We start from the raw sequence: 25,801 nt of genomic DNA, 5'->3' as shown, positions 1-25,801 counted from the left end.
GGAGCGCCGCAACGTAAAATGGATCCCGGCAGGCGCGGCGGCGGCGCCGGCAGCCAGGCGGCTGGCTCCCCGGCGGGGCCGCTGTCCGCGAGGCTCCGCGCTGCGCCCCCGCGCACACGCGCGCCCTGACCGCGGACGCCGGCCGGGCCACGCCGCCGCCCCTCTCTGCCTTCGCGCAACTGTCAGGCAAGGCGGGCTGGCGGATATTGGCTCCCCCACACGCCGAGGCTCCTCCCCGATCTGGATCTTTATATTTTGGGAGAATTTCTTTGAACTCAGTTACCAAGCTCCGCGAAGGAGACAAGTTCCCACCGCCGGCTCGCCGGCGGAGGCGAGGCGGGGGGCTCACCCACCTCCTCTGCGGCTGTCGTGTGCCCCGATTGTACTCGTCTTTTCCCTCGTGGAGGAAAACGGACTCACTAGGCTGAGGAAAATGCCAGTTATCTGGATGTGACCGTGAAAAGAGAACGTGTGACTGGAGGAGGCAGAAGAGGAGGAAAAGCATTATTTGAAGAGAAGAATAAACCAGGCATCCCAACCCTTCTGCAAATTAGTGCTATTACTTCTGGGGTCCATCTGCTTTTATTCCCCCCTCCCCCTCCACTAAGAAACCTTGACTTGAGGGCCAAGAGACAGCCCCCTACAACTGGGCTCCCTTCTGGGTTGGAAGACCTTTTGGATGTAGCGTTGGTGGAACGTTTAGACACTGTCCTTTGGAAAAGCCACCATGAATTCGGTAGCTGGGAATAAAGAGAGGCTTGCAGTCTCCACCAGGGGCAAGAAATACGGGGTAAGTTGTGACGGGTTTAATGCGGAGACGCGCGTTGCCGGACTCTTCCTGGCCGGGGTTCCCCTTTCCGGGTAGCGTGCAGCAGCGGCAGGGCGGCCCCGCGCTCTGCTCCCGCTGCGGAGGCGCCTCGGCTGGGCCAGCACGGCGTGCGCGCGCGGAGGCGGGTCCGCCACCGAGGACGCCCGCACGCTCGCCTGCCCTCGGAATTTTTGCGGCCCTCTCGTTCCTTCTCTTCCCCGCATCCCTAACTTTTGCAGCATTCCTACACTTCCAAGCAGAGTTAAGCAGAATGGGAGGGTTTCCCACGCATTCTCTGCGGTTCTTAGGGGCCGTTTTCCTGGAGCCGGGAGAACCTTTCATCTACCTTCAGGATCCGGTGGGCTGTGCCCTGAATTAACAAAAATCCAAAAGTCACACCCTCCCCTCCCATCCCCCGACCTCCGGGATCTTAAACGTGGGCTCCTGCTGGGATGGGTGCCGGGTTCAAAAGCGCGGGGAGCTGAATCCGTGGGTTCCTCTGCAGAAAGCACCGAAATTCCCTTAGCGAGTGAGTCTCTCTCCTCCAAGACCGGAGGAGTCCGCCGGCGCCCGGGAACCGTGCAGGAAACACCCGAGCGACGAGGTTTCACTTAAAGACAATTAACCAGACTGATGGAGGCAGATTTGGCCGCCGGGCTTGGAGCGGTCCGGAACGAGCGCCCGTTGGCTCTCGGCCGGGCCCTCGGTGGCGCGCAGATCCCCGGGCAGGCGGGAGGGTGGCCCTGGGCGGCCTCTGATACCCGCATGTCTCCCCGGCAGGTGAATGAAGTCTGCTCGCCCACCAAGCCCGCGTCGCCCTTCTCCCCTGAGAGCTGGTACCGGAAAGCGTACGAAGAGTCGCGCTCCGGGAGCCGGCCCACTCCCGAGGGCGCGGGCTCGGCGCTCGGCTCGTCGGGGACCCCGTCCCCCGGCTCGGGCACCTCGTCCCCGAGCTCCTTCACGGGCTCCCCGGGCCCCGCCTCCCCGGGCATTGGCACCAGCTCGCCGGGCTCTCTGGGCGGCTCGCCAGGCTTCGGCACGGGCTCCCCGGGCTCGGGCAGCGGCGGCGGCTCCTCCCCTGGATCGGACCGCGGCGTCTGGTGCGAGAATTGCAACGCCCGCCTGGTGGAGCTGAAGAGGCAGGCTCTGAAGCTGCTCCTCCCGGGACCCTTCCCGGGCAAGGTGAGCGGCGCCGGGGACCGGGCTGGGCTGGCAACAGCTGCGCGCCTCGCCGCGGCCGGGGGTGGGGGGACTGCCGCGCTGCGCGATGCCCGGTTCCGGAGGGGGCGCTGCCTGGGCCGCGGCAGCTCCGGGCCCCGGGGGCGACGTCTGCCCCGCCAGACCTTCCCCGGGCGCATTGCTCGGATGGTGCGTCCGCGGTTCCAGGCCCCGCTGTCCACCGGGGCTGCCCAGGTTACTCTTCCCGTAGCCCTCCCCTCCTCAAAGTGCCCTTTCTGCGCCCCCAGCACCCGTCCATCCATCCTGTTGGACCCGCGCGGTGCTGCCTTCCCCCGAGACCGTCCTCCCGTGCGTCCACAGACCTTTGCCGTGTGGCAGGCCGGGGACACGCTGACATAAGCTACTGGGATTCTTTCCTTCCCGCTCCCCCGTTGCGGGGCGACTCGTTAGATTTTTCTCCCCACCCACATCCGTGATCCTTTACAAAAATGTCGGAGGGAGTAGTAAAAAGCAGGCTGACACTTAGGAGTTGGCATTTCCTATTGCCTATTTATGGTCCTTCCTTCCCAGGGCCACCAAAACAGAAACACATATTGGAAAGCCAGCATTTCCCCCAGCCTCTGTGTGTCTATCAGAGGAAGGTTAAGGGGTGAGCAGCTTCTCCGAGCGAGCGGGGCTCCCTCCTGCCTGCACCAGCACTGAGCACGTTGCTTCCTCCATGGCAACCCTTCCAGCGTTGTGTGTGTCTGGAGCCCTGGTGTGTAACACAATGCAATTGTATTTGCACTGTTGGGCCTAAGTACTATGAAATGATAATATTTACTCTTTCACTTCAAAGAGTTTTTATCAGTGGTTAGAGAGAAGTATCAAGAAAACAGCGTGAATTGCTGTAGAGAATTCTGACACTTCAGTGGCATTTTCTGATTTATGTTTCTGTGACTTTTGAAGTGAAATGTTGTGATTTTGAGTAGTGGAATTTTGGAATAACTACATCTGCTTGCCATTTCTGCTTATCCAAATATACACACATTGATGTTTTCATATACAAGGGTTAAATTAAACAAATACCCACAGAAGTTGTAAAATTTTAAATGTGGAAAACTGCCACCAAGAGAATTGGTTTTATGAATCCCGAATTTATCTCAAGAATAATTACCTTGTAGATCATTGTCAGTGTGCCATTTTCCTAGTTTGGTAATAAATCTGTCATGACACCCCTAAGAATAAATCTCAGGGACTCTAAAAGCTTATTTCACTCTTGCATGCTGTATCCTCAGATTTAACACTGTCTCTTCACTCACAGATTTATTTACTCTTGTGATCGTTTATCAACATTCTTTGATTTTCTGCTGCATTCAAGGAACTGTGTTAGGCACAGCAATAAAATAACAGGTACATACAGTCCTTGTCCACATGGAGCTTATATTCTAATGGAGGATACAGATGTTAACCACAGAGTACACAATTCATAATTTATTTCCATTTGTGGTGAGTGCCACAGAGGAAGAGTGTGGGGTGCTGTAAGACTGTATAACCAGACTAGACCAGCTGATAAATTTTGAAGAACTTTGGTTCTTAAAGATATAGCATCTGTTTTTTTTTGGCAATCCCAGTAAGTTGCAGACTACCAATTTATTCTAGAACATTCTTGTGGACCTGTTCTTATAGTAGCTTCTTTGTGTTGTTGCATGCTCCTTGTGTGCAAAGGTACATTAAAATATACTCTTTTCACAAAAGTGGAGGGAGGAAAGAATCTATAGGAAGAAGAAATGAATGTTGAAACTTAAATGCATCCATCATGTTTTGTGGAGTCATGTGACAAAGTAGATTTTTGGCTTTGTTGAAACAGCCTGGAAAATTCATTCACAGGGCGGTAGGAGGCAGCTTGATATATTTGCCAGTTTTATTTATGTGATGAAATAAAAGTGATGCTGGGAAACTGATTATACTGTCAGAGTGATGGCTCCAGAAGAAATGTTGGATCTGGGGAACCTCAGTGCTCTACACCAATTTACAGTGATCCAGGCACACCTAGAGAACAGCTGTCAGTCTTGGGGACAGTCACATGGGGTCACTTTAAGTGCACACATGAATTCGCCTGGAGTTTTAGATGTGATGTAGCATAGGAAACATGACATTTGGTGCAGAGGAGAGCACAAAACTTAGCCAGAAACAGGGATTACTTGGATGACCTCATTGTTAGCAATGAAGTGTGGGACCAAAATCTTAACTACAAATCCTCTGCCTGTCTCTGAGAATAATAATTTTAGGGTATTTTTTTTCTTTTTTAAGTATTGGTACTCTCAGACTAGGTAATATTTCCCTTACACCTTTAAAGTTTGCAGCATTTTAACCAAACAAATGTTGTGTTCTCTCAAGCATCATGGTTGGAGGCCCATGTAACTCTGACACAAGGCCTTTCTTCTTCCCTGAGTCAGAGTTATGAGCAAACTGTGGACCTCTGTAGCCCTTAGGCACAGAAGGAGTTAAGTTTCATTAGAACAAGAGATGTCATTGTGACTCCAACATGTCCTTCTCCCTGAAGAGTAAGGGTCTGAAAGATAAAGGCGTGCTTTTGAGGGGTAATTAGCAAAAATCATCTTTGTAATTCACTTAAGATGCTTAGCTGTATTTGGGGACTCTTCTTACATAGAGTATTACATTCTATGAGGTGGTATTAAAAGTCTCCTAGGTTGGCATTTAAAAGTCAAAGGCAGAATAGCACATACAGGGACATTATTATTTTAGGGTGGGTTTGGTTTTAGTTCTTTCTCTACCACTGATTTATTTTGTGACAGTGAGTAATTCAGTTTTCCTCTGTATTTTTAACTTTCCCATTAATACACTAAGGAAAAAATGATTCAGACTCTAGGGGACCTTTTAAATGATTAGAATGTCATAAAAATTATTTTAGATAACGTTTGAAAAGCGCTTCCATTCTTTAGAGAAAGACGTGAAAGTTGATGATTATTAACTAGACAAGATTCTGTGGGATTTATGTTTTACAGAATTGAGGGCTTTTCTTACAAAGTATTATCAACTTTCAGTTTCTGATTTCATCAGTACATTTCCCAAATATCATACTGCCGTATGAATTCTCACCCTGTGCCCACTGGCACAAACTGTCTCTGAAATTGGTACAACTTTCTCTGAAACAGTTGGTTAAGGAGGTGAGGTGAAGTGCTGGTGAGCCCATGGAGGGGTGTCAGGCTGGTCCCAGGAGTTAGACAGTGGCTCTGGTGCCCTGGGATGTGACTACCCCATTCCGAGCACTCTCAGTACTAGTCACGTGTCCACTGGAGAAGGAGGCTTCGTGGCAGAAGGCAACGTGGCTTGAAGGTTTCTAGCTTAGGTAACTGGGTGGGTGGGGTAGTGTTAACTGAGGCAGAAAATGGGAGGAGATACAGATTTGGGGGAAGCTCAGAGAGACAGATGATAATGGATTTGGCTTTGCATGCATTGGGTTTGAGGTTTCTGGAAAGAGACAGAGACTAGAGGCAGTTTTAGGAATGAGACTGGGGAATGTAGAAGCAGCAATTGTGAGCTCACATGACTCTTAATGACGCTCTGGATCCAGCCTTTCAAACAGCGACTCACCTGAGTGGGGCAAGATTTTTTCTGCTGGTAGACTGTAAACCATTTGGATTGACTTTTATTACTTCAGTCAGTAAAAAAAAAAAGTACTTATTGGGTTTATATCATTTCTTTTCTAGGGCTGGTAAATGGAAGTGGTCAGGCAAAATGAAAGAATGTGAATTTGTAAAGTGTTGGGATTTTAAGTGAAATCAGTCCTTTTACCCATTGTAGTGTTCCAGTGTGTAAATATAAAACCATTCCATATCCATTGGCAAGAGCATCTTTCCTGTTTTATGCACAGTCGAGGCACCAAGCCAGAAAAATAGGGGCCAGGGTGTGAATCTCCCATTTTGGGGCTATCCTAGAGCGTTTTAAGATCTGTGACAGAACTTTTTGAATGGACAGTGTAAGCCCTATGAAACATCTGCCCCAACGAACTCCCTGGAGCAAGCAGAAATGTTTCAGGTTGGCAAAGGTTATAAGACATCTGTTCATTTCCATATCAATGAAAGGAAATCTTTTATGCAAAAAACAGTCCAGAACTACATTCCTAGCTGAATTTTCCCTGGTCACATATTCTGGGTCCATTTATGCCCCAGAAATATCAGGAAGATTAGCCAGACATACTGGGAAGAATGGCCAGGAATCACAGAGATGAAAGAAAAGAATGTGTCAGGGGGTTTAAGAGCACCAAACGTAGACTCCAAATAGACAGGGCCCAAGTAAGTCTAGACTTGGAAATATATATATATACATATATATATATATATATATATATATGTATATATATGTGAAATATGTTTTATACATATAAAACGTATTTTTCCTATATTTTTCCAGTTCCAAAACAGGGGTAAGAAAAAATAACTCCATTTAAGAGGTCCCCTAAAGCCAATGTAGGATTCTATAAATAGGTGTTGAATTTTAAGTACTTACTAATTATGAGAAAATTATATCTAAAATCTTCTAAGAACACTTGGCTATTTTCAGAAGGCTTCACTTGAATCTTTTCCATTTTGGAAATATTTTAGATAAGGGATCAGCTAATAGATAATATCAGTAATGAAAAAGTCCAATAGCATTTATCATTAAGACATTTCTGAAACATTTTAGGGTTTATAAAAATATTCCCAGTAGAGATATGTGAGCAGTAATAGCTTCTTTAAGGCTTAGTAAGCTATGGAATAATGGCATTTCATTCTATCAGACTTTTCATTGTGAACCAACATGGTCAGTTTTTATAGTGATTTAATTCACTTTGTAAAAATCCCTGGCCTGTAGTAATTTCTTCCACACTCATTGCAGATAGGATTATTGCATTAGAAATGTGATTTTTAAATGGCCGAGGCTGGTAATTTGTCAGCATTTGGAAGAATTAAGTCAATAAGATGGGCAACATCAGTTGTTCTTTGGCATTATATCACAGCTCAAACCGAATGATTCGTCAGCTAATAATAATGGTGATGGTACTAATGATGATTATAAATGGCTAACAGTTATCATCCTTAGTATGTGCTAGGCACTGTGCTAATATACGCACATACACATCCATCCATACGTGCATAAAATCTTAGGTAACAAGATGAAGATGAGCCCGATTTCATTTCTTTCCCCTGGAATTCCGGGTGATCAATGTGGTTCAGGTCACAAAAGGAAGCATGAGTAAAGATGCAAGGAACAGAGAAATCCAAGGATGCTTCCCCTCCAAAGCTATTGAGGGTATTACACTATTAGTTTAACTGCCTGAGTGGGAGACCCTTGTTTGAGGGAGAAGGTTGTGATTATTTTTCCTGATATTTCACTTTCAGGGTAGGGGGAAAACATGTGAGGTGGTCAGGACCCTGAGTGGAATAATATTCTTGGCTGGAATGTATTGGAGGGGGCAAAGGAGCTTCCTTATACTTATATTCCCTTGGCTGAGATTCTTGTCAGCCCTCTGTGAAAAGTCCTGCCCGAGGGCCCCGTACAGACCGTTGGAGAACATGAATTCTTCAGGTAGACCTTCTGGGCCCCATCAGCACCGCTGTCAGACTCCACTCTGTTTCGTCCCGGCAGAGCAGAGACCAGTGCAGAGACCAAGTGCAGGCTGGTGTCTGTGAGGGTTCCCAGTCTCTTTTCAGGAATACAAGACTAATTTCCTTTTTACCACTATCTGAGTCACAGGATGATCATACGAATCTTTCTTTCTTTCTTTTTTTAAATCTCCTGTGTGGTTTTATTGTGGCAAAGAAGCACTGTTTAGAATGGGCTCCCATTGATCTTTTAGTCACATGCACCTATCAGAAATATCTTAAAAGTATATTTGTGTAGGTGCATAAGGACTGGGAATACCTCTCTATTCCTAAATTGGTTTTGAAATGTTTATCAGAATAGTGAATCAGTTTGTACCCATCATCCTGCTTCCCACTGCGTTTGGGATGTTCTAGAGCCCATCTGAGAAAACTGGATTTTGAATTATGGTTAGAAAACTTGTCTGTCCACCTTTTCCAGGTTTTAAAGGAATTTACCTGTGTTTTCTTTGAATATTTGTAAGGTTTCCTTTCTAATAGTTAGCTCTCTGACCCACTGGGAGATTATTTTGGTATATAATGGGAGGTATAGATCAATTTTATGTTTGTCTAAATGTCTATCTAGTTTTCCCCAAGCCCTTTATTAAAACATCCATCTTTCCCCCATTGATTTGAAATAGCCATTATCATAAACCAGATTTTCAGTACTTGGGGTCTACTTCTGGACCTTTTGTTATGTCCTATTTATCTGTTTTTTCATGTATCAATTCCATACTATTTTAATTATAGAAGCTTTGTCACATGTTTTAGTATTTGGTAACATTGTCTCTCTCTCTTTCTCAAACAATGCCTTTCCTTTCTAGTAGTTTCCTGGTTATTCTTCCAGACTATTTTCCCATATGAACTTTAGAATCAACTTGCCTAATTCCAATACATTTTTAAAAATTGGGACCATGTTAAGTTTATACATTAACCTGGGGGATATTTGGCATCTTTATGATGTTGTCTCCTTCCCAAGAACATGGAATGTCTTTCCATTTGAACATATCTACTTTTCAGCAATTTGAAAGATTTTTCTCCTAGAGGCTTTGCCCATTTCTTGTTAAATTTGTTTTTAGGTATTAAAAATACTTTTTGTTGCTATTATAAATGAGCTCTTCACTTCTTTTATCTCTTCTAATTAATAATTGTTAATATATGAAAAGGGTATTATATTAACTTTATATCCTATTATCTTATTAAATTCTATTAATATATTCATTAGTTTTAAAATTGGTACTCTTGGATTTTCAAAAGGACTTATCTTCTACAAATAGAGATATCATCACTCTTTTCCTTTGCTATTTTTATTCCTCTAATAGTTTTCTCTTGTTTGTTACATTGATTTATGCTTCCAACACAACGTTAAATGGTAATGTATGGTGGACATATGTACAGTTTTTCCCACTAAGTAAGATCTTGGCCTTTGGAACTGAGGTTTATATATATGTATATATATATATATATATTTTTTTTTTTTTATAAATTTATTTTTATTTACTTATTTAATTTATTTATCGGCTGTGTTGTGTCTTCGTTGCTGCACACGGGCTTTCTCTAGTTGTTGCGAGCGGGGGCTACTCTTTGTTGTGGTGCAAAGGATCCTCACTGTAGTGGCTTCTCTTGTTGTGGAGCACAGGCCCTAGGCGCGTGGGCTTCAATAGTTGTGGCACATGGGCTCAGCAGTTGTGGCTCATGGGCATTAGAGCACAGGCTCAATAGTTGTGGTGCATGGGCTTAGTTGCTCCGTGGTATGTGGAATCTTCCCAGGGCAGGGCTCGAACCCATGCCCGCTACATTGGCAGGTGGATTCTTTACCACTGCGCCACCTAGGAAGTCTGGTTTATATATATTTTTAAAAGTTAAGGAAGTATCCATCAATTCCTATTTCATTCAGTGTTTTTAATCAGGAATGGGTGTTATATTTTGCCAGATGTCTTTTTGGTATTTAGGGAGATGATCATATCATTTTTCTCTTTATATCTATTAATATTGTGAATTATTATCATTGCTTTCCTAATAATGAACCATCCTTGCATTCCCATAATAAACCCTTCTTGGTCACAATGTATTTTTTTAAAGTATGCTGCTGCATTCAGTTTGCTAATATGTTATTTATTGTTTTTGCTTTCATATGTATATGCCATAAAACATTTTTGATTCCCACTTATGTACCAGCTACAGTACTGTGCCATATTATAACCAAGATATGAAAAAGATTAAAAATTCCTGTCCCAGAGCAATTCCCACTCTAGTATTAGAGACAGACAATGAACCAGAGAGTTAGGGTGCAGCATATTAAATGTTGGACCATGGGCTGTGGAGGCTGCTAAGAAGCCAGAGAGGTGAGGCTCGCGCTGGCTTTGGAAGAGTGAGTAGGAGTTCAGCATGTGAACACGGTGAGGCATCCATGTTCCAGGCAGAGGGAATGGTGAGCATAAGGCACTAAGAGGTTATGCACGCTCAGTATCCGGGGGGAACTGCAGTGGTGCGTTGCTGACATAGTGCAGTGTGTGCCTGGGTGAGTGACAGGCTGGGAAGGTGACAGGGAGAGGATGAAGGGCCTTGCCGGCTGAAGAATGTGAATATTATCCTATAGGCTGTGGGCAGCCATTGAAGGGCTTTCAGGAAGGGAGTGAAATGGTCAGATATTCATTTAAGAAAGATTGCTCTGATAGGGAGAGAGAAGCTGGATTGGAAGAGTGGCATCCGGGAGTTCAATGGCCCTCTGTAGCCTGAGTGGAAGATGGTGCAGACCTAACTAAGGCAGTAGCAGTGGGAATGAAGAGGCAGACTGGACCCAAAAGATCTTGTACATAGAAAACCCATGGCGGTGGCAGCTGAGAAATGAGGCAGGAGGCAGAGGAGGAAGATGAGGTGTTCTTTCAGATTTCTGGCTAGGGCACGTGCGGGGCTGGTGCTGCCATTAATTAAGATAGAGATACAGGCCAAGAGGGGTTTTGTTATTGTGGGTCTGATTTTCAAGGAGAAGTGTGAATACTCCAATTGGTGTGAGCTCTCTAGAGCTAGAGGTGGAATGTCCCGGGGGGTCCAGTGGGGGCTCTAGAGTGGATTCAGGGCTGGAGCCACGGATCTGGGAAATGTCAGCGTGAGGAAGCTGGTGGAATCCACGGACGGGATGAGCTCTCCACAGAGGATGTGTGGAGTGACAGCGAATCGCGGAGCTGTGGGGCCCATTGACACGGAAGGGACAACCAGCCTGAGGAGCCAGCAAGACAAATCAAGGAGAGGCCAGAAAAGGGGGAGGAAAGTAGGAGAAAGTGGTATCATGGAAACTGAGGGCGGGTGAGCTTCAGAAGGTAGGGGTGATGAAAGGTCGGATACCTTGGAGAGATCAAGGAGGTCAGGAATGAGGGTTTCCACTGAATCAGTAAATAGGAGGTCATTGGGGATCTTTATTAGAAGTTTCTGGCACCCTGGAGAAAGGCAGGCAATGACAATGTATCCAGGAGTGATGGAGAGGTGAGGATGTCTGAGGCAGCTCATAATTGTTGAGGACACCTAGAGGTTAAGAGAGATTCATTTTCTGAGGTGCTTACTACGACCTTAACAAATGAAGATCTGGAGGTCAACAAACTTGGGTGCAAAACTAGGCTGCATCACTGAGTGTGTGACCTTGGTCAGGTCAGCCTTTCTGAACCCGGTTATTCTCACCTTTACAATGGGGGTAATGTTGGGACCCTGCCAGGGTTGTTGGGAGGAACTGGTGAAGTTGTGAGATGATATCCAACCGTCACTTTCTGTTTTATTCCAATGACTCCCCACAGGAAGTTGAATTTTATGAAAATTCCTTCCTTTCCTTCTCTCTTTTCCCTTCCTTTGTTTTTTATTTTTCTCCCCCGGCCCCCCCCCCCCCCCAATTCTTTTCCCTTTTGCCAGTGCGGACACCAAAATGAAAAAGCAGTTGTCAGAGACGATGGAACCATTCAGCTCGTCTGCTTTCCCATTTCTTCACGTCCCAGTGAAAAAAGCATCTCACACTTATTTATACATTTCATTTGTAGGGTGGCTTGGAGAGCTTGGTTGATGACAATAGCTCCTCCTTTTAGTTGAGATGCCATGAATATGGATTGCGATTCTTTGTCACAGATGGAAATCCCCCCTTTAAGCCCTGCCCCGCTCAGAGGCCCCCTAGAGAGCACTGCCGACTCGGAACTTGGCATTTCCGCTCTGTTGAGTGAGGGAGAGCAGACGTCCCCCAGTGACTGCGCATGCGATGTGCAGATCTGCGCGGCACCAGGAATTTGGGCTTATCTGTCTCCCAATCCAGTTTTATCTTTCTCAGACAGTTTTCTTTGCAGTTATACTTTGCTGATCCTATCACATCGATTCCACTCAGACCCTGTGGAGAAGTCTGGAAATAAAGACACCCTCCCCCACCAAGCAGTATTTCCTGCACATATCCCAGATCTCAGAGCTGGAGCTGCCCTGGGTAGAAAGCCTTCTTGTAAACGCTTATGTAGAAAGAGTCGATATTCTTATGCTGCTCTATAGGTGAACATTTCAGAAGGCTCTGGGATAGATTAAATTCTTTTGATAAGCAGAACTATATCTAAATATATTTTAAGTGTTATAGACCAATTTATAGCTGAAGGGCTATTTTTATTCATCTTTCAACTTAATGGAGTTTAAGCTCAGTATTTTTGCTGACCGTAGAAAGTTATTGTTAAAAGTTTTAGTTCTCCACACAGCATGTTTTTAAAATCTTTGATAGTTCTTACGCACAAAATGCCTTTATTTTTAAAGCATGAACTGCAAATCATAAGTTTAAATCCATTTTGCCACTGCAGGGGTGAAAAATGTAACCGTTGAATAATTTTTTATCTAATCTGAATGATGTCTGGGATTTGTAATTGCTAACTCAGGATTTCTTCTAAGATAACATAGGAATTTATAGGGCTTGAGATTTTTCTGTGAAGTAATTCCATCTTTTCATTAGTAGTGATGAGAAGCTACACTTTCCCATGAAAGACCATCATCTTATTTATAGTGGTTGCTTTCTTTAGAGTTGTAATCACTGCTTCCCTACTCCCTGCTCCATATACCTGGTGGTTTCATGCAGCGATGGGAGACTTACTTATTAACTGATTAAAAACCACCACCACCGCCATGAACAACAACGACCAGCAAAAACTGCTGAGTTCTTTAACCAAAGAGTTATACAGAAGATACATGGTCGAATTCAGGGAAACAACTAGTCACTGCCATTGTTTAATGAAAAATAATCACCTGCCGGGTTCAGTTGTGTGTCTTTTCGTAGAGGGATGTCTTGATCCTAGCACAGAGGCTGAAGAGGTGGCCTTGAATGTCTTCCCTGTGGACCCACAGCTGTGAACTAGAGCATCACTCGTTTCCTCCAAGCCGGGCAGTGCCGCGATGGGGCTGAGGGGTGTGGGGGAAGGATAGAAGGGAGAGGACTAAGACAGACGGGAGGAGAAGGAGGAAGGGCGGGAGAGGATGAGAGGGACAGAAGTGAAAGGGCGGGTGGCCGGTAGGCATTGGAGGCTGTCTGCAGTCCCAGACGCTGAGATGCAGTCTTGCCTCTGACACTAATTAGCACTGTGGCCTTGGGCCAGTCACCTGGCAGCTTGTGCCTCATTCCTCTTTTGTACACTAGGAGGGTGGAATTGGTGGTCTCTACACTTCTTCCAGGCCTGCGAGGCTCTGAAGCTGGAGAGAAGCCCCAGGACTTTATGGAGACTAGTCTTTGTCCCCAGGTTCCAGAGGGGTGTGCTTGACAAAGTCTGGCTGAACCTGGAGCCTGAAGCTGTTCCGTGGGTTGGCACACCTGTGGGTCCCCCCCTCAGCCAACCGAGACGTGTCCTCCTTGTTGGCCATCCAGGCGAAGGTACTTGCTGGTATCCCCATGGGTGACATTTCTGCCTTTGAAATTTGGATGATGAATTGACGGACAAGATTCTTCCTGTTTCTTAATGAAGCTGTTTACTACCTTCTGTATTTGTAAGCAGAAATAAACTTGGGCAAACAAAAGGACAATTAATTTTATAAAAACAATTTGGAAAGGGACGTTTGAGAAAATGTTATTTCCGTAGATATAAAGACTGCTTATACTTCTTCTTCCATTTAAAAAATCTGCCATGTTAATTAAGATTTGGAAATAATTTGTGAGGCGTTCACCCTGGGTAGCAATATAGAAACACTAGAACTCCAAACATTTATTCATCTTTCTTAAAGAAATTCTATATCTCAATTTTTTTGAACCGCCCCCCCACCCCCACCCCTTTGCTTTCTCCTACTCTTTTCTGCTTCTTCAAATATCTAGACAGGGCCACAATTACTTAGACCAGTATTTACACAGCCCACGCCCATGACTTGGGTGTAGTAATCCTGTTGTTTGGGTGCTGTGGTCCACAAGGAGATGGCAGGTAGCAGATGCTGAGTCAGCGAGGCCCATTCAGTTACTATCAGTTTTATTTTTCATCTTTAGCACTAGCCTAGGTTGCCTCTTCAAATTGTCCACTTCCTGTGAAATGTTTCCTTAGCTCTTCTTTCAACTGCAATAACATATTTGTGTTGTAGTCCAAACAGAACTCAGGGAGCACAGATATTAAAAGCAGGCCTTCCTTAGGCCTTTCCCAGCCCAGGGCACATTAGGATTTGGGGGCAGACGTGGCGGGAGTAGGCGCAGAGCAGAGGAGCAGCAGGCATGGCCCTTGTTTGCCCCCATTCTTGAACGTGGTTCCCTTCAGGCACCCTAGGGGAGCACTGACAGAGCATCCTGCAGCCCAGCACACCCTCTATGGGTCTCCCTTGATTCTGTTCTCAGATAGGGTATCCTTTATTTCTCCTCCTGTTCTTCCCCTCTGAGTTTGCTCATGTAATTATTTGTGAAATTCCTAGGGAGAAGTCTTTCTAACGGGTTGTGCGTGTGTGCGTGTGCACACTTGGCAGGAGCCCTGCAGGAAGCCTACAAGTTGATGACACAGTAGACATCCTGTCTCAGGTTTCAGAAGTTGTTAGGCCGAAGCTTTTATTGGAGGTCAAGGCAGCTAATAAAGTGGGGTGTGCAATTAAAAGGGCATTCAGCACAGAAGGATGGCTAACTGTCTCTCAGGGAGGTTGACAGCTGCGAGTCTGCTAATGATGGTTTTATGAGCATTTTTTGCAGCCAGGGTGGTAAATGTAATACAAAGGCGCAGTTTAATATGCCTAATCAGTGCTCTGCTTCCTGTGAGAGGCATCCACTCGGGGAAGGAAGTTGCCAGTTGTGGGCATTTTTGTGGTGGTAGTTTGTGCTAATTTACTTTTTAAAATAGAGTACTCATCGTTATTAGTGAGTCTCCGTAATGCCACTTTATGGTGGTCAGGAAGGAGATTGCAGAATGATGGCAAGGTTTAGGACGCTTGTCCGGGTCACCCAGAAAACCTCGGGCTGCTGACTCTCCATCAGGATCCAACAGGATTTATCTATGCAGTTGTTTTGCCCATGTGGATCTCCTCGACTCTGAACCCGGGAGCACAGTCATCATATCTGATTAATTTTACCCAGTAGGCAGTAATTGTTTTCTTGAATACATGAATTCTCCAAAAATTTCTGGCCTTTTGGGAAAAACATCTCTTTTCCACTGCTGTGTAATGAAAACATCACTGGTGGGGAGGGAAGGTGACAGAGGAGGGGATGCTGACAGTGTGTAGGGGGTGGGAGGTGATGCCTGGATTAGTCCCGGAAAGTGGCAGGATGCTGTCCCATTGCCACGGCCTCCTGTTCCCTGGAAGAGTGAAACCCACAGGGATCGGAGTGTGAGCGGCTCCGTCACCTGAGAGGATCTTGGTCTAGGATTTATGGGAGGCTAGTTTGGAGGGCCTTGAATTTCTTGGTAGTTGATAAGCCCTTGTTTTTGCTCAGTTTAATGTGGTTACATTCACTTCTCGTCTGGCAGAGTAAGAAGAGGGAACACGCACTGGATGTGTAGAACGAGGTCCCAGGTATTCGGGGAGGAGACTTATTAGCACCTTTGGAACTAAAGAGAGAGGGCAGCTCAAGGCCACTTCCCCAGACACCGGCCCCTCCGATCTATTCTCTTCCTCCACCTGATAACTGATACTGCTCAGTTGGTGCCGCGCTGCCTCTGCTGCTTGGTGAGGTGGTGACACATGACCACATCCAGGATAGAGGAGGGTCTGGAATCATAAAGGAATCTCTCCCTTTGAAGGCTTGGAACTGCCTCAGTGTGAGGTGAGAGGAGAAGTGCAGTAGGTGAGAGCCTGGCTTCCAGTCATTCTGTGCAGAGTAATAAGGAAGCGAGTGGTTTTTTGCATAGACATTAATGGGGTCCTGATAATTCTGGAAAGAAATGGAGTTGTGTTCATCTTTCCATTTAAGGGACCCATTAGTATCTTTTTAGTAGGATTGTGGGCTTTCCAAACCCTTTTTATAATTCTCACATAGAGCAAAAGTCAATATAATATGTCAGTTTAAATGGATGCCATTATTTTTGACATTGTACATCACCTTTACTCCTGGAGACTTCAGAATATCCTTTTTAATCATTGGCATTTTATAATTACAGAACAAGAGCATAGATGGAACCTTAGAGGTTATGCAGCATTACATTACTTTTGTAATTAAAAGCCTGGAGCCAGACCATCTGGGTTTGAATCTTTGCTCTGTCATTTATCAGCTCTTGAACTTGAAGGACTTACTGCTTTCTGCCTCAGTTTCCTCACTTATATAATGGCGTTAATAATTGCTTCATAGAGAACTGAATAGACATTTTTCCAAAGAGGACATACAAATGGCCAACAGGCACATGAAAAGATGCTCAACATCGCTCATCATCAGGGAAATGCAAGTCAAAACCACAATGAGATATCATCTGTCAGAATGGCCATCATCAAAAAGGACGTAAATAACAAATGTTGGGATGTGGAGAAAAGGAACCCTCCTGCACTGTTGGTGGGAATATAAATTGGTGCAGCCACTATGGGAAACAGTCTGGAGGTTTCTCAAAAAACTAAAAACATAACTACCATATGACTTAGCAGTTCTACTCTTGGTATATATCTGAAAAAACCAAAATCACTAATTTGAAGATGCATGCACCCCAATGTTCATAGCAGCGCTATTTACAATAGCCAAGATACGGAAGCAACCTAAGTGTCCATCAGCAGATGAATGGATAAAGAAGATGTGGTGTATATGTATGGTATACTACTCAGCCAGAAAACAGAATAAAATTTTGCCATTTGCAGCAACATGGATGGATTTGGAGGGCATTATGCTAAGTGAAATAAGTAAGACAGAGAAAGACAAATACTGTATGGTATCACCTATACGTAGAATCTAAAAAATACAATAAACTAGTGAATATAACAAAAAAGAATAAAGATATAGAGAACAAACTAGTGGTTACCAGAGGGTAGAGGGATAGGAATAGTGGATTAAGAGGTACCAATTATTAGTTATAAAACAAACTACAAAGATATATTGTACAGCAATATACAGCCAATATTTTATAATAACTATAAGTGGAGTATAACCTTTAAAAATTGTGAATCAATATATTGTACACCTGTAACTTATAATATGGTACAGCAACTATACTTCAACAAAAATGCATTTTAAAAAATTAAAAAAGATTAGCCATCAAAAAATTGCTTTGTAGGCATGTTTTGTCTGGCACATGATAAGCACTCATTAAATATTAGTATCCAAATTATCATCTTATAGAAGAGAAAAGTAAAACTTATATATCTAGATGGTGACCTCCTTTTCCAGGATGGATTCCACAAGATTAACATTCGGTTTATTCATTTTTCATTCTCTAATCATCCATCTATCCGTTCATCTGCTTGTCCAACATTTCTTTGGCCTTTACCATATAGGTATATGGTCCTGGACTCAGTGCTGAGGATAGAAAGGTGATTAAGACACAGTCCTGCCCTTGGGTTCCTCCCAGCCTGATGGGTGGGGTGGGTACGGAAATGATGCACTGAGTGTGGAGTTAGGGGCACGCAGGGAGCAGCCTCCACTGCTTCAGGCCACGGTGCTAGACTGTTGCCGCTTCCTTTTCACGGCACCCCTTTAGGATATGTCATGGCAGATGTGGAGTGGAATGAGGTGGTTTTCTAGAAGAGGTGACAGCTGAGCTGAGGCTGATAGGGTGAATAGGAATTGGTGAGTGAAGTCTGAAGAAGGCTTGGCATTCCAGGGAATCTCATGAAGAAAGAATAAGCCTTGAGGGTCTCCCTGACTCCTGAGAAATTCAGTATTGCCAGACATAAAGTGCCCCAAAAGCGTAAACAACCACATTGCCTTCATAAGAGGTTAAATGACATTAGATTTATAACCAGTATTAACAATTTAAGATAGCGGTGTAACACCCACGTTCATTACAGCATTGTTCACAGTGGCAACCCAAGTGTCCATCAACAGGTGAATGGATAAATAAGATGTGGTACAGACACACAGGGGAATATTATTCAGCCTGAAAAAGGAAGGAAATTCGGACACGTGTTACACCAGGGATGAACCTTGAGGACATTATACTGAGTGAAATAAGCTGGTCACAAAAGGACAAATTCCACTTATATGAGATACCTAGAGCTGTCAAGTTCATAGAGACGGAAGAGTGGTTGCCAGGGCCTGGGGGAAGGGAGAATGAAGAGCTGTTGTTTAATGAGTAAGGCGTTTCAGTCTGGGAAGGTGAAAAAGTCCTGGAGGTGGATGGTGGTGATGACTGCACAACCTTGAGAATGTCCTTAATGCCAGTGAACTGTATACTTAAAAATGCTTAAATGATAAATTGTATGCATTGTGTGTTTTATCCCTCCCCCCACCCCCATAGCAGTACAAACTGTGTCACAAAATAGTGTCCTGAGGGATCGACGAGATGTCCCTGTGGACTCCCGCCTGATCAGGGAGATTTCATGCAGGAAGGGCTCCTGAAGCGTAAACATGATAACCGTTGTGGCTCTAACCGCTGGATGCTGCTAAGCACATTGTGTGCAGTATCACACTGAATCCTCACAGTCACCCTAGGACCCGGGGACAGGGACTGTCCCCACTTTTACAAATGAGAAAGCGCAGCGTGGTCAGGTATCCGGAGCAGCGTCCTCGCCCCCTCACCACCCCCTCCACCACGCTGCCTCCCTGCGACGGGAGCGGGGACGATATTGCAGAGGCGAGCCAGGTGAGTGGCCCATGGGGGGGTGCAGGAATACCCCTCACCCTGTCTCTCCTTTCTCCTACTTCCGCTTACCTCTGAGAAGGCGACTGGCCGTGGCCAGCCAGGAGCCCGTCCGCGCCTCCCTCGGCATTTGCTGTGGGAGGGCGTGTGTCACGGGACCCACGCGACTCTCTTCTGCCAGAACCCGTGCAAGGCCGTTGTTTTCTTTGTGCCTGTAATCGTTTGAAAAGTTTTGCACGGACAGTTATCGTCACTGGGTAAACACATTAAGTTGGCAAGTAAATCCTTGTCCGGGCGGCACATTAAATGGTCCCCTGCATAATAGTTATTCATACGTTACTATAACTGCCTTGCACATTTTGTAGTAAACTCCCCCTCCCCCCCCCAAAAAAAAACTTACCAGCTCTTGGGGGCTTGACAGCAGTGTGTTCCATGGCAGCATCACTTGTCTAAATTTGCCAACAAGTTTTGTGTGTACTGCTTTTTTGGAGTTAGACCAAATGGACCCTTTTAAAGATCAGGTAAGTTAATGAAACCTTATATTTACATAGTTGCTTTCTTCAGGTTACTCTGCTGGGCCTTTGCCGCTTTCCCCCTTCTTTCTCACAGCCTCCCTTTAAGGAATGTCATGGCTGGCTAGAGGGTGGTCTGTCTTAAATTCATTTAATAGGCAAAAGAAAGATCAAGAAGCTTGTTTTCTCCATCCATTCAACAACTCTTTATACAGCACCTGCTCTGTGCCAGTCATTCTTCTAGGCCCTGGACTCTTGATCACTGTCACCAGCGAGCTCAGGTCAGAGCACAAGACGCCCACCAGCCCTTGTCTGGAGCAGTGCTGCTCTGAGTTTACAGGATTTCAGGGGTTATTGAAATATGTGCCTTTTTACAGGTGTCTGACACTTTGCAGGTTGAGGAAAGGGAATTTTAGCACAGCATAACATACCCAGTGACTGCCCACAGATGAGGTGCTACAGCCATCAGACTATAAAGCACCTACGCTTTTCTTGCAGAGGGCCCCGTCAAACCATTCTCGTGGACTCCGGCTAATTGGGAGTTTCTTTTGGGGGCTCATTGCTCATTCCTTGCTGCCTTTCTTGGTTGAGGCTTCCCACAAGGATGAAAAGCTAGAACAGTGGCTTTTGTCTTAAGCAAGGCTGTAGATGGTACAGTAACTGCTTTCAGATGTTGCTGATGTGGCCCAGATTCAGGATTGTGACCCAGAAGTGAAAGGCTACATATTCCATTACAGCTGGGAGCCAATCAGCCTCCAGACTCCAGTGCATTTCAGCAGAGAAAGGAAGCAGGATAGGGTGACGCACACACTAGACAGTGTCTAGAAACAGGTATGGGAAAATCCAGGAGTGGAGCTTCAATTTCTGGAGATGTTTTTGTCAAAGGCACCACCTATGTTAATGTTAATACAAAAATGCCAATGATGTAATTCTATATTCCTGGAATGTAGGCTGCATATGGCTACAGTCTATAGTACATGTGCATGTGTAGAGTGGGCATATATATGAATTACAAAGTACTTAGGTTCAGATCCATTTTTTTTTTTCCTTTCGCTGCTACAGTTTTGAGAAAGGATGAAATTTTAGTTAACATTGTTTAGCTCTGAGTACAGGTCTGAAATAAGAGTCTTAGAAAGTTGAAACTCATTTCCTTTCCCAGTCTTAGGGTCCAGTGTTCAGGCTCATTCGCTGTGGGTGGCTGGTAGGTCATCTGTGCTGTGAGCATGGTTATGTTGGACGACTCAGCTGAGATGGTGACAGGAACACAGAGGCCTGGAACAGGGAACTTCACTTTCCCTGCAAGAGGGAACTTGAATAGGCGGCAGGGCTGCCTTTTTATTTTGAGGTACTAGGTGATTCTCTTTACAAATGCCAGCCAAGGGCACGTTTCCATTGGCTGAGATTCTTTGAGATTCTGTCAGATAAAGATTTGGGGGGGACTTCCCTGGTGGCTCAGTGCTTAAGAATCCAGCTACCAATACAGAGAACACGGGTTGGATCCCTGGTCTGGAAAGATCCCACGTGTTGCGGAGCAGCTAAGCCCGTGCGCCACAACTACTGAGCCTGTACTCTATAGAGCCTGTGAGCCACAACTACTGAGCCCACGTGCCACAACTACTGAAGCCCTTGTGCCTAGAGCCTGTGCTCCACAATGAGAGAAGCCACTGCAATGAGACGCACGTTCACCACTGTGAGGAGTAGCCCCTGCCCACCGCAACTAGAGAAAGCCTGCGGGCGCAGCAACGAAGACCCAATGCAGCCAAAAATAATAAAATTTAAAAAAAAATTTTGGGGAAAAAAGGTACAGGAATTAGAAGATATAATTTTGTGGCAAAGCATAGAAAGTCACTTAGTCCAGCCATGATTCGAACATAACAGAGAGGCCATGATCCACGTTTGACGTGGATCTTTTATTGTATTGATGTTTCCGCCAAAGCCTCTTTTTGTTAATTCCACTTCTGATTGTTTTCTCTTCCTGTCTGGAGTTAAAGGGAGAGCTCAAGCATGGAAGTGTGGCTTTATTTAAAGTGCTGAAATTTTATCCTGAGAAATCATATCTCAATGTTTATTCCGTGTGAGACATTGGCATTCTTTTTCAAAAAATATTTGTTTGGGGGACGTCCCTGGTGGTCCAGTGACTAAGACTCCGTGCTCCCCATGCAGGGGGCTCGGGTTCAATCCCTGGTCAGGGAACTAGATCTCACATGCCGCAGCTAAGAGTCCGCATGCCGCAACTAAGATCCAGTGGAGCCAAATAAGTAAGTAAATAAATAAACAAATATTTAAAAAAATAAGAAAAAGTCATTTGAGAAGAATTAGTTTCAGATCTATGAAGGTTATACCAGAATTTACTAGTAAGTAGTGTGTCATGTTCTGTGGAAGGGGACCAGAGAGTTCAGGAGAGATGCATTCTTTGGGTCTAACAGGATTTTTTTCTCCTTTTTCTGAGCTGGCACTCAGGATCCTCCTCTCCGCTTTCGCTGTGTGTTTGCGTAGTGAGCCCTGTCTCCAGGAGCCAAAAACCTTGGGCCTGATGTAGACTGCACCCACCCCCGTTAATTCCCTTGATTAAGCTGCACACTTTTTTTTTCTTTTCTTTTTTTTTTTTATTGAAGTATAGTTGATTTACAATGTTATGCTAGTTTGCGGTGTATAGCAAACTGATTCAGTCGTGTGTGTGTGTGTGTGTATTCTTTTTCATATTCTTTTCGGTTATGGTTTATTACAAGATATTGAATATAGTTCCCTGTGCTATATAGTTGTTTACCTATTTTATATATAGTGCTTTGTATCTTAAGCTGCGCACTCTGGATGTGAGGCTGGCAGTTGAGGGCACAGAAGGTGTGGGAGGTCCCGAGAGGTGTTGTGTAATGTCATGTATTACCTCCCCCCGCCCCCGAGACCCCGGGTAGGCATGGGTGTCCAGTTCAGCTCCTTCGTGCTCAGCATAAGGGCTTCAGGGACACCTGGTGTGTCAGCTCCTCCTTTAACTGTGCCTTCAGCTGCAGGAGAGGGACTGTGGCTGACATGCCAGGCCAGCAGGTCCTCTGGGCCTCTGAATTTCAGATGATTCTTTCTGTGACTTTTGTAGGTAATGTTTACTCCTGAATAGAACCCAGTCTGAAGCATTGAACACTCTCTGGGACGTTTGAGAATAGGAGGTTTGCAGAACTCTGCGGTAGCTTCTGAAGGCCATCTGCTGTAACTTTTGCAGGGACACACAGGGGTGTGGCCACTCTCCCTATTTTCCCCCCCTGTTTTTTAAAGAAAGATAAGGCTGTCTTTACAGATCCCTAACGCCCTCTAAGATAACACTATCTCAATAAAAGAGTAGTGCTAAATGACCCTATTTAGGGCTGTTTTCAGGAGAGAGGACTGTGGGGTGTCAAGCTTATGAAGAACCTGGGCTGTTGGGTGTGCATTTTAACATGACAATGCAAATGACTGACACTGATGAATGTCCTGTGAGCAGCTGGGGGAGCCGGGTGGCCTCCCGGCCTCCCCCCAGGCCCTCTGTGTGAATGCCATCTCACGCTCTGTGACATGAAGGGGTAGGATTCACAGCCTTTTGGTTTTGATTTGCTTGCCTTAGTGCGAGTGTGTGTGTGAGTGTGTGTGTGCGCGCGTGTGCGTGCGTGTGTGTGTGTGTGTGTGTGTGTGTGTGTGGTGGATATGGTGGCGGTGGCTGGGCCTGTTTCTCATTAGCACAGCATCCCTTCAAAGAGATGGAGAGAAAAGTGCTCTCTGGAACCCTCAAGTTTAACGGCCTCAGGTCCCGTGCTCTTAACTGAGAAAAGGAAATACTTGCTGGGGGGAATTAGCTTTTCTTTCTTTCTTTTAAGCTCTTTATTGGAATATAATTGCTTTACACTGTTGTGCCAGTTTTTGTGGTACACCAAAGTGAATCGGCTGTATTTATACATATATCCCATATCCCCTCCCTAACTCGACTTCCTCCCACCCTGCCTGTCCCAGCCCTCTGTCATCACCCACCATCCAGTTGATCTCCCTGTGTTATGCAGCAGCTTCCCACTAGCTATCTATTTTACATTTGGTGGTGTATGTATGTCAGTGCTACTCTCTCACTTTGTCCCAGCTTTCCCTTCCCCCCCCACCCTTGCACCCTGTTGGACTTGGGATTAGCTTTTTGTTTAGAGAGAACGTAGAGTGGTTACAGTAAGAGTTGGGGTAGGGACGGGCCCCGAGCGGCTTTCACTCAGGGAGGAGACCACCGAAGGTGAGGGCGTGGGCAGCAGGGAGAGCTGTCCTTTCAGTGAGCAGATCTTGGGCTGTCCCTTTAGTCAGCAGTGTCCTGGTGCTTTCTTCTAAGTTGTTTTCTTTTTCCTTTGGCCACGCCCTGCGGCATGCGGGATCTTAGTTCCCCAACGAGGGATCGAACCTGTGCCCCCTGCATTGGGAGCATAGAGTCTTAACCACTGGACTGCCAAAGAAGTCCCTAAGGTGTTTCTTTTTTAATTGTGGTAAAACGTACATAACATAAAATTTACCATCTCAACCACTTTTAAGTGTTGAACTAATGGCATTGAGTGTATTCACCTGTGGTGCAACCATCACCACCATCTTCTCCAGATCTTTCTCATCTTCCCAGACTGAAACTCCGAACTCATCAGACAACAACTCCCCATCCGCCACTCCCTGCTCTAAGTTGTTTTGAAATAAGACACCAGAGAATGCTCTAAGGAGAGAGACCCAAATGATTTCCTTAAAACTCTTATTCACATATTCATGCCTCAAACATCTGTTAAGCTCCTAATGTATGCCCCGCGCCATGTGTTACATGCTATGGACTCAGAAACAAATGATATTCAGACTTTGGTCTCAAGAGGCTTACTGACTGGTAGGGGAGACAAGCGTGTAAATAAACAAGCCCCTGGCCTGTTACAATGAGTGCGGGCAGGTGTGGAGGGTAGAGGGGAGCAGCTGAGGCAGTGTCAGGTGGACCCTCATCTGAGCCTTGATGGACAAGCAGGTGTTGGCCTTGACAACAGAGGGGGAGGAGGACGTTTTGGAGAGCGGCAGCCGTGGGAGCCAAGGCCGGGAGCAGGCGAGACGGAGGTGAGCTCAAGGTGTGGGGCTGGCTGAGGACCGGACTGTATGTTTTTGAGAGGATTTTCTTTATTGTGGCATTTTATTTATTTAAAAAATTTTTATTTTGTATCAGAGGCTAGTTGATTTACGATGTTGTGTTAGTTTCAGGTGTACAGCAAAATGATTCAGTTATGTGTGTACATATCTCCATACTTTTTCAGATTCTTTTCCCATATAGGCTATTACAGATTATTGAGCAGAGTTCCTTTGCTGTACAGTAGGTCCCTGTTGGTTATCTCTTTTATATATAGGAGTGTGTACATGTTAATCCCAAACTCCTAATTTATCCCTCCCCCACCCCTGCCACCTTTCCCATAAGTTTTTGAAGTCTGTGAATCTGTTTCTGTTTGGTAGCCATAAGTTTTTTGCAGTCTGTGAATCCGTTTCTGTTTTGTAAATAAGTTCATTTGTGTCTTTTTTTTCAATTCCACATATAAGTGATATCATGTGATATTTGTCTTTCTCTGAATTACTTCACTTAGTATGATAATCTCTAGGTCCATCCGTGTTGCTACAAATGGCATTATTTCATTCTGCATTTTAAGCAGGGGACCAGATCTGTGCTCTGGCATAAGCGCTGGCAGCAATAAAGAAAAGAATTGGCGGGATGCAAGACCTCAGTATACCCAGCAAGAGACTGTTGTAAGATTTTAAAGGAATATCTGGGCTTTGAAACATTTGGTTTCACTGGAACTTTTGTTTCCCTGTGAAATATTTTGAGGATGTCAGGTCCTCCCCATTTCTAGGTGTGGGAGGGACTCACGTCTCTCCTGGGTTTGAACATTCAACGTCAGATGCCGGAGGTTGTAGAGAGGAGTGGCTAAGAGAGGGGATTTGTCGTCACCTTTTAAAACGTACAGATGCGCTCATGCAGTGCCGAGGACTGTGTTCATTTCTTCGGCCCGAGGTAGGTGTACAGTCCATGGGCCAGTGGTCACCATGGAAATGGTAAGAGAAGGGAAACACAAAGAACCAAACCACAGAAACAGCCACACACTTGCTCATGCCCAGAGCAGCATTTGGGGTCCTCTGGATTCTATGAGCAGATTCTTTTCTCTTTTGTGGGGAAGATGGGGTGGGGGCGATCCGCCCTCCCCTCCCCCATCCCAGCCTGTCAGACATTGAGAGGCCCCGAGAGCTGCAACAATTATTGTGCCAGAGAGGAATTTGCCAGAGCACTCAGCCATCCTTCCACATTAAAGTTTCTTCTCTTTATCTCTTTCACACACAAATTCAAACCCTTTTTTTCTCCTTTAAATCACTTTTGTGCTGTTTAACCTCTTTACCCTGATTTTTTCCCCCTCCTGTCTTGCTCCTTTTATAGTAGTTTCCCGCTAATGGATCACCTGGATAAGATTGCCCCTGGCTTTGTGCGAGTGGCAATTAGCGCTCACCCTG

General features: G+C 45.4%; 1 protein-coding gene across 1 annotated transcript in view; it reads left to right on the top strand.

Moving 5' to 3' along the window:
- Nucleotides 1-344: 344 nt before the first annotated feature.
- KIF26B (kinesin family member 26B) overlaps nt 345-25,801 on the top strand; it is a 475,056-nt gene continuing 449,599 nt past the window's right edge. The window contains exons 1-2 of the mRNA XM_057730021.1: nt 345-790; nt 1,589-1,990. Coding sequence (XP_057586004.1) covers nt 728-790; nt 1,589-1,990 — 465 coding nt within the window. The 5' untranslated portion in view covers nt 345-727. The remainder of the gene's footprint in view (nt 791-1,588; nt 1,991-25,801) is intronic.

The sequence above is a fragment of the Hippopotamus amphibius genome, chromosome 3 (assembly GCF_030028045.1).
Source record: "Hippopotamus amphibius kiboko isolate mHipAmp2 chromosome 3, mHipAmp2.hap2, whole genome shotgun sequence".
Classification (NCBI taxonomy): Eukaryota; Metazoa; Chordata; class Mammalia; order Artiodactyla; family Hippopotamidae; genus Hippopotamus; species Hippopotamus amphibius.
Note: the sequence above shows the minus strand (reverse complement) of the source record. Positions and strands in the feature narration are given on the sequence as shown.